The following is a 10,304-nucleotide window of genomic DNA, read 5'->3' as shown; positions in this document are numbered from 1 at the left end:
AGCTTGCTTTTTTTAATTAGCAAATCGCTATATTATGAAATGGATAAAAACATGCTGTTACTGAAAAAAAGATCAACGACGTTTGATGTCAGGATGCATCACATCACTCAGTCATTGATTTATTTCCTATAACATTGTTCCTTGTTTAGTTTCATTCCTGATATGGTTTCTAACTGCACAGCCAGTATGTGCACATTAAAAATATATTCAGCAATGTCTGTACATTTTTTTCTGTGATCGATTACTTGTGTTTAGCTATAGCTGCATTATATTTTGAGCAGGCACAAACAGAATAATGCCTATTTTATAACGAAGTCAAACATCATACATAAATTGATGTCCCTTCGGGCATTTTTAGAGTTGCAATAGGGTTAAAGCAAATCTAAAACTATGGCACACACACACACAGACATACTGGCTCAATCTTGCAGTCTGGTTCATATTACAATAATTCAAGGTTTATTTTTCCCCCATTCCTTCATTCATTCATCTTCTGTAATTGCTTTATCCTGGTCAGGGTTGCTGTACTGTAGATCCAAAGTCTAACCCAGCAACATTGGGCATAAGGGCATTGGGCATTGAGAATACATGGATTAGATGTCCACTGGGTCACACAATCACTCATTCGGACCTATGTGCAATTTAGGTATCAAATCTATCTCCATGCATGTTCTTGGGAGTCGAGAGGAAGCCAGAGAACCCAAAGGAAACCCAAACAAGCATGAGAAGATGCAAAAGTCCACACAGGTATTAACATGTCCTCAAGATTAAACCAAGAAGCTGTGAGGTTTAAACCTTCATGCCACTTAATGTGGATTCAAGGAAATGTGATCTGTACATTAATAGAAATGATAGACATTTACATTTACAGCATTTGGCAGAAATGATAGATCAATCTAATTTAATGTGGTAAAAGAATGCAAATATGGACTTAAAATGATTTTCCAAAGGGTTTAGAAAAGAGTTCCTTGAAAGTTTAAATTTAGTTTCTCTCTTCACCTAACTGACTTCCAGTCATGGCTTCTTGTTTTGCTTTTATAACAGGAGCAAGCTGAATATTTCAGTACCATGGAAAGCACCTTTGCAATAGGCCTTGAGTGAAGCAGCAAATTTCCCAGTTTAGCTATAAGTCTGGTGGATAATCAACAACAACCAGCAACAATAATCACACCTGGGCCTTAAAAAGCAAACGTCTTACATTTTAGCAAACGTAGGTCTATCAGGATGACATGATCCTATTGCTTTGTGCTACTTTTACTTCTCTAATATCTGGGTAAAACCACTTCCTGGTGTAAATCAGGTGAATCACAAGCACAGCTCCCCCCCTTTGCATCTGCTTACAACTGTGTGGACATGCCGTAACCATGGCTACGCCCACATTTACATACTTCCGTACTAAATAGTACCATAAATTATGCAGTGAATGTGGTAGAGATGAGCTTTTTAATAGGCTATACACGAAGTTGGCTTCTATGCATGTTTATCTTTCATTTTCATCTTATTATTCTGATTTATTTTACTTGACTAGATAATCTGAGAAGCCATATTTCTCTTCATTTCTTATGCACACAGATGGTAAAGACAAAAGCCTACACTCTTAGAAAAAGGGTACTAGCCTGTATTATTCTTGTTGCTACTATGTTGTCGTACGTAGCTTTAATATGTATATTTAACCAATAACGATGGATATAGAGTGCGATTTAAAATAATTTAAGGTGCATAGATAAAAGATAAACTAAGCTATTTTCACCAATTTAAATACGGTACAAAAGATTTATGCTTCAAGGCACCAGGAATGGCACAATTTAGTACCTTTTTATCTGTGAAAATAAAATTATCATAGGCTTATTAGGTTGAACTAGAAATGAATTATGCCTTAGTGGTTTCACATTTGGTGCACACCAAAAAGACAAAAATTAAAACACAGAAAGTGTTCAAATAATGAAATAACAGCTACAGTGTAAAAGTGAAGCTAAACATGTGCATGAAGTCAGCGTTTCTATCTCTCAATAACAGATGTGTGTCAGTTTTCCAAATTGAATATATAATTGTATAGTTAATAGAAATGAAGGTACCAGACTGTAGTTTTCCTTGTGACTGTGGTGGTATCATTAAAGGGGCATGTTTTGTCGGTTAGGTGTGTATTGTTGTATTTTTATTATTATCATTAATAATAATAATAATAATAATAATAATAATAATAATAATAATAATAATAATAATAATAATAATAATAATTGGAGGTACATAGATACATAATATCTATGGTACATAGATACATAAAGACCACAGATGTACCTTTAATACACTACATAGACCTTTTCAAATACTTAAAGGTACAAAACATGGTACCACCCCAGTTACATGGAAAAGTACAGTTATTTCTGAGTGTGTATTCGATGGTTATTTAATAAACTTTCCAGAGCCAGGTTTGGTCGGAGAGGATATGGCCACTCGGTGATCCTCTTGGCGTATTTCCGGATCACGTTGTCCTCGCTGAAGATGAACAGCGAGCGGTTGACAGTGAAGCAATTCTGCTTAGTCTGCTTAGGGTTATACAAAGCCATTGTCCGGGCTCTCTGAGCCATCGACTGCTTGTAGAGCCTCTGAGTGCCCGGTGCGCCTCCCGGCCGCGCACCTCCTCTCCCCGCGCCCGGCGCAGCTCCATAGCGCCCAGACGCGTCGTCGCCGAAACGAGCCATCCTAGACATGCGGGTATATCCAACAGGTTACTGGCATCGGAGTCAACAAGCATCAGAAAAATTACAACGATCCCGCTTGCTGTGATTCACAGTTTCCATCACTGTTTTTTTTTTTTTCTTTCACAATGAATACCAAAAAAAAAGCCTCGCGCGCTTGATCGCAGCGGATCTGATTTGCTCTCCTTACCTCGCGCGCTGCCCTGTTTCACTCCATCCTAGGTATAGAAACCTGAACAAACAGAAAACTTAGCATGCAAATATAATCCACGTAAAGAGCGCGTCAAATGACAGGCAGCATCTAAACCGTGCCACACGTTAAACCCGAATTCGGTGCTGAGAGCTCGATGAACCGACACGTAGTCACCACTCGTGCGTCATGCCAGAGATCTGGCAATGCAAACAAAAATGCAGGGGGGAAAAAATAACACTTTTTCATTCAAATCTGTCTGGAGCTAATTATCTAATTCCTATTGGCTATTTAACTCGTTTGATTAGATATGGGGGGAAAAAACGTCCTTTATTCTTGCACAAAGACGCGCATGATGTGCGCAATGTGCAGCGCGCACTGCCTCTTAAATACACTATGACGCTTAATTGATGCTTCTTATGCCCGCGCGCAGTCTATAAGGCAACGCCATTACATCTCCAGAATGGTGATCAGCCTTGATGATAATGTTGATGATGATGGTCATGATGGTGTGTGTGTGTGTGTGTGTGTGTGTGTCTGTACTTCTCGCGAGCATAAGCATAAAGAAATTCCTCAAGCAAGCTAATGGAAGAACATTTCTGATTGGTTAAAACCAGATTGTGGGTGTGGATACAATCTTGTTGGTCAGGGACATGGATATACATATAGGTGAAACAACATTAAACCTTGACACTCTTTTCACTTTTCTTCTTTTTTGGTTCACGTGCACTTATTCAGTGGCAGATAATTGGTGGGATGGAAATTTGACAGCAAATTCAAGAGCAAATTAGGACATGGCACCAAATAATTATGCATAGAAAAAAAATAAAACATGCATAATTGAGAATATGATTGATTTCTTAGTGCAAAATGGATGCCTTCATAGCTGTGATATATTTCTTAATACTGTAAGGATTTGGACAAAAAGAATTTGGACAATAGTACAATTATGGTGTCACACATAGCCACACCCTGTCTGTAGCTTTCATTCAGTTCAAAATGGCCACCTGCTGAAGTGTAGAATCAACAAAGACCTTTCCAGCAATGCACTACATACATATTTCAACAATTTTTTTATCTGTTAAGATCTATATATCTGTCCCTGAAGATCTTACTTCATACAAAACACATAACCAATGAAAACAGACCATCATGTCAGATGTTTTCTAGCCTAACAAAGGCTTTTCTTGTAATGAATATTGAGAATTCCTACATCGAAGATTCTTCAACACTGTTGCACTGTCAAAGAGAGCAAAAGTCCACTCAGTGGTCTGCTACGAGTCCATTCACACTCTGTCAGTCTTAAGTGTCTGGGTGGACAATAAGCTCTCACAATCTCGTGCTTCTTTCTACTTTGTTCTTTCTTTCTTTAACCAGACTGTATATGATGATCAGAGATGCTGAGCATTTCTGGACATGTTGGAATACAGGGTGTGAAGGATCAGTTAATTAGACCATCACACTGCCATATATTAACCCACAGCTTTCTTAGAAGAGGAAACTCAGAAGGAAACATCTGTCAGCACTGAAAAACAGCACAAGCAACGACACCACATTTCTATTAAAAATGGACTCTTTAGTGAATTAAGCACAAATTAAGACCAGATTAATCCATCACTGTTCATATCAGTATAAGGGCTTAGTATATCTACATTTACAATGTAAAATAAGAAGCAAGCCATGCGTTTCATTGTGCTTTCAGATTCAGGAGGTTTTTTTTTCCTGCTCTAAATCTGTAACGCCATCTAATGGCAAACGAAAGCACTGCAAAAACCTTTTTCCCAGTATGAGCCAAGATCTGACTATCTACATAAATGTGTTTTGCTCTTATGTATGTTAATATATTAACTTTTATCTTACTGCTAGGGTTTTGTAAAATAAGGAAACCTATAAGTTTTTTTTTTGTCTTAACAGTAATTGCAGTTCAAAACTCCATTTGAAAATATTTTATGAAAGCCCTGAGCTGCAAGAAATAAAATACATCTATGCTGTCATTTTTTTTGTCTTAAGATTTCATTATTTCAAGATATTATTGCTATATTGACACCATAATAACCTATTTCAGGTTCTGCTTCGGAGGTCTCAGCGAGAAAGTGTGTTTTGACCAAACAATTTTTTTTTTAGATATAAAGCTGTAAATGTCAGTGAAAGTGGATCTGACAACCAAGTGTTATTGCATCACGCTTGAGTCGATCAGGTTCAATTATGCAAATGTAGGTCATGTAACACTGGTGAGTGCATGTTGGTTTGGTCATGTTACTCATTTGCATAATAATAGAGTCAAGATTGCTTGACAGTAAAGATGTAGGTGTTGTTTCTTCTGTTGTCTAGCTTTTTTATTTTTTTTCTTACTATTATGGAGCTTCTATTCCTCAAAACGTATTCAATAAATGGAAAAAAAAATAGCCATAAAAAGAAAACAATCTATTTTTGGGTGTTTCTCATTGGAAAACTAATAGTAATTTAAGGACAATGTATCTCATTTTTAGGTCTCACCTGCTCCACCACAGTGTGGCATCATCTTGGAACATCTCATGTGCACTAATAATGTCTGTTCCCTTCAGCTCTTCAGGCCTCTCTAAGTCAATAATGGTGTCGTAGCTGTTGGACTGATTCATGCTCTGGACATCTTCACATGTTTGATCAGGCTCAGCAAGTGGAGCTGTGTGTGTCACGTCAGCCATCGCTAACCTCCTCATCCTCTGCCTGTCAGGGAGCTCAGGGGTGTGAGCCCAGGAGCTGTACGCCACTCCCAACGTCAGCATCCGCCATGTTCTTAGTGTCACCGAGCGCACAGCTGTAGTCATGGTACAAACAGGCGTGAGGTCAAACCATTTAAAAGCTATGGCTTAACACTTAAGCAATGGAACAAACACTTGTGAGAGAGTACAAACAAATTCAAAGCAACGGTTTAACATGAGAATAATATGCTTTTGTATTTTTTTTTTTTATTTAGTCTTTAAAGCAAGACTTAAAAATAGAATTCTCTTTATGTCCAAAATGTACTTTATATATACAGTATATGTGTGTGTGCAAATTATATCCAAACAACCAGAAAAATTGTCATACATAATATTGTAGGCCATTTAAAGTACAAAGTTTGAAGTTTGCTGCTTAAATAATTTAAAAAAAAATTGCTTAAAATTGCATTTAACATCAACACTTAATATCGAGGTCCAACTCAAAGTAGGTCCTACCATAAACCACAGTTGATCTCCTCTCCAGCCATTTGGAGTTAGACTGCTCATTTCCTCTCATAGTTTCTCCTTCTTGTTAAACTCAAACTGGCTTCACATCCAATTTCTCAGAAGAAACTATTCACTAATGTGTTTGCTCAAAGCAGTTGATGCGCAGTTGTTTAAGCACTTGCCACCAGATGATGAGGACAGAGCTGCTTGGCTCCAGAGGAGGTCCCAGCTCTATGGAATGCGGAAAGGCAGTTCCTGTCCTGCTCATTAAGAAGCTTTATCTTGCCAAAAGGCCCGAGTGCCCCGAATCAGCTACAATTTTCACTTTGTCTCCATGATCAGGAAGACAATATGTATATAGTTTACAAAGCCTGCTGACAAACAGTTAACAAGACTTCCTGCTTGGGCCTTTTGGAAAACAATCTGTGTTTGTCTATACAGAAAGACCCAGGGGTGAAACTACCAGACCACAGTCAGTGAACTTACACATGGGTTGTGACACCGGTGGGCTTCAGCACTGACACCACTAGGTAGCTATTTGCTAGACTGGAAGCAGAGATAATGGCGATATTCGTTCATTCATTTTCTACCGCTTATCCGAACTACCTTGGGTCACGGGGAGCCTGTGCCTATCTCAGGCGTCATCGGGCATCAAGGCAGGATACACCCTGGAAGGAGTGCCAACCCATCGCAGGGCACACACACACACTCTCATTCACTCACACAATCGCACACTACAATTTTCCAGAGATGCCAATCAACCTACGATGCATGTCTTTGGACCGGGGAGGAAACCGGAGTACCCGGAGGAAACCCCCGAGGCACGGGGAGAACATGCAAACTCCACACACACAAGGTGGAGGCGGGAATCGGACCCCCAACCCTGGAGGTGTGAGACAATGGCTTTGCTAACCACTAAGCCACCGTGCCCCCTCGATAATGGCGATATCCAACACTTAATTTACACTTTTTAATAAAAATTTAATAAACACTCCAGCTTATTCCCCATGCCTTTTAAATGTAGACATATCAAATGCACATCTTTGGTTATAATTTACTTTTCTAAAAAACAAGGTGCTGCATAATTACTCACTCCTCCTGGACATTTCTGCATTTGTTGTGTTACAGTCTGGAACCAAAATGGACTTAATTGGGGTTAAATGTCATGATTCAGACATCAGTCTAAACAGCAACCAAGATTTAAATTGATGCTACCACCATTGGGCTTCAACTCAACTTAAAATCATCATTCTACTCTTTTTCTAAATTCCTGGAAACTGCAGAGTTCTTATTTTTTGTGATTTTGTTCATATCATTATGATATGATACGACCGAAACCTATCAGTATGGAAATATCTGAGCAACCGTTTGATGTTTTGCCTTCAAATCCCAATAGCTTCACCAAGGTGTAAAGCCAAAAGTGCTTTGCCCCCTTAATCGCTGCTTGCAAACATTCTTCTTCTTCTTCTTAATAATAATAATAATAATAATAATCATAATATTATTATTATTATTATTATTATTATTATTATTAGTAGTAGTAGTAGTAGTAGTAGTAGTAGTAGTAGTAGTAATAACAGCAGTAAGAGTATTTCAACTTCCTGTACCACAAAAAGTGCATTCTGTTTATTAGAAGTAAATTTATTGGAAAAAAAAAAAAATACAACCACCATCGTCTCTGTTGAGAAAAAAGGGAAAAAAAAAAAAAAAAAAAAAAAAAAAAAAAAAAAAAAAAAAAGTAGCATTTTTTTTTTTTTTTTTTTTCATTTTGCAGTGTTTTGGATCTACATGGCAGAATGAGCACAACGGTTGTGTGACTATACTATCAACATTAAAAAAAGACATAGCTTCACCATCAATATGAAATCATTCAACGTAACAAAATGGGTACAGGCTAACGACGTTATCTACAGTTAGAAAACCGGAGGTAAATGTAATAAAAGTTAACAGAACAAAAAAAAAAAACATTACTGGTTAATCTTAGTTCAGAATGTGTATTCTCACATTGAGTTATAAAAAAATAAAAACAAACAAAATCTTTGTTCAGCACCATTTGCAGTATTCGGTAACTACAAATTCCATATCTGCAATTCCTACCAGACTAATGTTAAAAATTTTGACATGGTTATCATGAAGGAAAGAAAGAGCGTCGCCTCTGAGATGAGTTTGTCCACTCCTGGAAGTCGTAAAGTAGGGTCAGTCAGACGTCCTCTCATGATCAAGTTACAGTTTCACAGCAATGGAACAGCGTAAGAAGCTTTTCGGTTTTAAATCAGCATCATGCAGGAGCCAGCTCAAAATGGGCAGTTTGTCTCTGAGGCTCGCAATCCCTCCCACGGTCTGTGCAGGATTACGAGAATACATCCAGCAGATGGGAATTGATTGACAAACACTGGCAAATAAATAACGTCCAGCACCGATTAGAATTTAACAACACAAACAGACGCTCACAATGAGTCAAATAAAAAAAAAAAAAGGGCATATGTTCATCACACATCCAGCTCTTTTGAAAATACAACACATTTATTTGGGGAAATTTAAAAAGAAAAAAAAAAAAAGGAAAAACGTTTTTTAAATGATCAAATATTGTCATTTGGAAATTCTAAACACGTCATCATAAGTTCCTGCAGAACGAAGTCCTTGAGAAAATGTAGGTGTGCATCTCATATCGGGAATAAAATAAAAAGTAAACATATCACGGCTTTTGCATTGTGCCTGGATGTCTGTAACGTTGGTTAAAACATCATCTTCTGCACGTTCTTCAAAGGACACGGAGTCATGCACAATCCTGCAGCGGGCTCGAGGACGGCCTTGGAGCACGACCTCGGCTTTCTGAGAGCCGACGCGCTACAGCGCCGTTTTATTCTTCGTTAACAAGAAATATCTGTACATGTGCATAACCCTTCATCTACTGAGTTAAAACCAAGAGCGTCAAAGCCAATAAAGGCCAGTGGTCCAGGCTGCCTCTCTGCTAGGATTCCCCTGCTGAGGTGTGTGTGCGCGCTGGTGATGGCTGGTAGATGGAGGATAAGTGCAGGAGCATGTCAAGGCTCAGGTGGGGCTGGGTGGTGTGGTAGACGAGCTGGTATCTGGAAGGGTGGTGGCCTGCTGTTCTTCTGGTGTGCTGTCTGCCTGCTGCTGAGCGATCGCAACCACCGAGCGCTTACACTTAGACGAGCCGCATTGGCAGCTGAACAGTTTGCCCTTCACGTCCCAGAAGTGGTCTCCATAATCAAACCTGGAGATAAAGCAGTGTCAAGGCATCAGATTAAAGAGCAAGCACAAATATGCATGTAGACTTTATATGCACTCCATAAGCATGTAGACTTTAATGTAACGGAGTTCCTGTTATCGTTAATGTATTACGGCAGCTATCAACATCCTTCAGGTACTGACCATACTGACATAACATACTGACTGTTCGTGCACCGACACTGGAGACTCCTTCCATAAATGTAATGTAATTATTATTTCAGTCACCATAATGAGTCCCTGTGAACTAACTGTTTTTATAGTAAATGAGTGCATTTGAATCACAGTCTGGTATCAATTAACATCTTGACATGACTTTTATATGATTAAATAACTCTAAAAGCTAGAAACTGGGATTTTCAATGCAGCACACCTCCTTTTGTTACACAGCGAATGGAATAAAACCCAATTCTCCAAAAAAAAAAAGTCTCAAATTTGCTAATATATTCCATTCAACCATCTATATTTACCCCTCATTACACTGCACTGATGAGAAGCTAATGACTGCAGATTAGAAACGCTGTCTCGGAAATGCAGAGGCACGGCTCACCCTAGCTCGTCTCCGGCACTGATGTTCTTGCTTGCGAAGAACGCGATGTGCGGGAAGCGAAGGTCTTGGTGGGAGGTGAACACTCGGCAGGGGAACAGGTTGGGCTCGCAGTGGTGGTTTATGAACCGGCTGATGTTTCCATAGAAACGGGCGTCTATACAATACATATCACCAACCTGCAACAAAACGGGGAAAAAAAAAAAAGGGGGTTAGGGGAAAGAAAGAAAGAAAAAAAAAAAGATAGCAATGACTTTAAAACAGCCTTAATGATCTTTAACAATTAAAGTAGCAACAGCTTCCAGATTACAGCTTGACTGCTGACAGTCCTGCGGTTCAGTGTGTACCAATATCAGCTTGAATTAATGGCTATTATGCTAATTGCATCACGTTGTAAGCGGGGCAGTTAAAGTGAAGGAATTTCTTAC

At 38.8% G+C, this 10,304-nt stretch overlaps 2 protein-coding genes across 11 annotated transcripts in view; both read right to left on the bottom strand.

The window, feature by feature from the left end:
* Positions 1 to 2,378: 2,378 nt before the first annotated feature.
* LOC132860367 (voltage-dependent P/Q-type calcium channel subunit alpha-1A-like) lies at positions 2,379 to 3,085 on the bottom strand. Its single transcript, XM_060891555.1, has one exon. It carries the CDS (start codon positions 2,709 to 2,711, stop codon positions 2,379 to 2,381), a length of 333 nt encoding a protein of 110 aa, XP_060747538.1. The 5' UTR covers positions 2,712 to 3,085.
* A 4,748-nt stretch (positions 3,086 to 7,833) lies between these two features.
* ehmt1b (euchromatic histone-lysine N-methyltransferase 1b) overlaps positions 7,834 to 10,304 on the bottom strand; it is a 32,852-nt gene continuing 30,381 nt past the window's right edge. For all 10 annotated transcript variants that reach the window (XM_060890238.1, XM_060890234.1, XM_060890232.1 and 7 more), the window contains 2 exons: positions 9,880 to 10,055; positions 7,834 to 9,315 (listed from right to left, as the gene is read on the bottom strand). In XM_060890238.1, coding sequence (XP_060746221.1) covers positions 9,129 to 9,315; positions 9,880 to 10,055 — 363 coding nt within the window. In that variant the 3' untranslated portion in view covers positions 7,834 to 9,128. The remainder of the gene's footprint in view (positions 9,316 to 9,879; positions 10,056 to 10,304) is intronic.

Source organism: Tachysurus vachellii, chromosome 17 (assembly GCF_030014155.1).
Source record: "Tachysurus vachellii isolate PV-2020 chromosome 17, HZAU_Pvac_v1, whole genome shotgun sequence".
Classification (NCBI taxonomy): Eukaryota; Metazoa; Chordata; class Actinopteri; order Siluriformes; family Bagridae; genus Tachysurus; species Tachysurus vachellii.
This window is presented reverse-complemented; position numbering and strand designations above follow the sequence as displayed.

Excerpts from the sequence above, each read along its gene's own strand:
- LOC132860367 (XM_060891555.1), bottom strand. The coding sequence starts at position 2,711 with ATGTCTAGGATGGCTCGTTTCGGCGACGACGCGTCTGGGCGCTATGGA.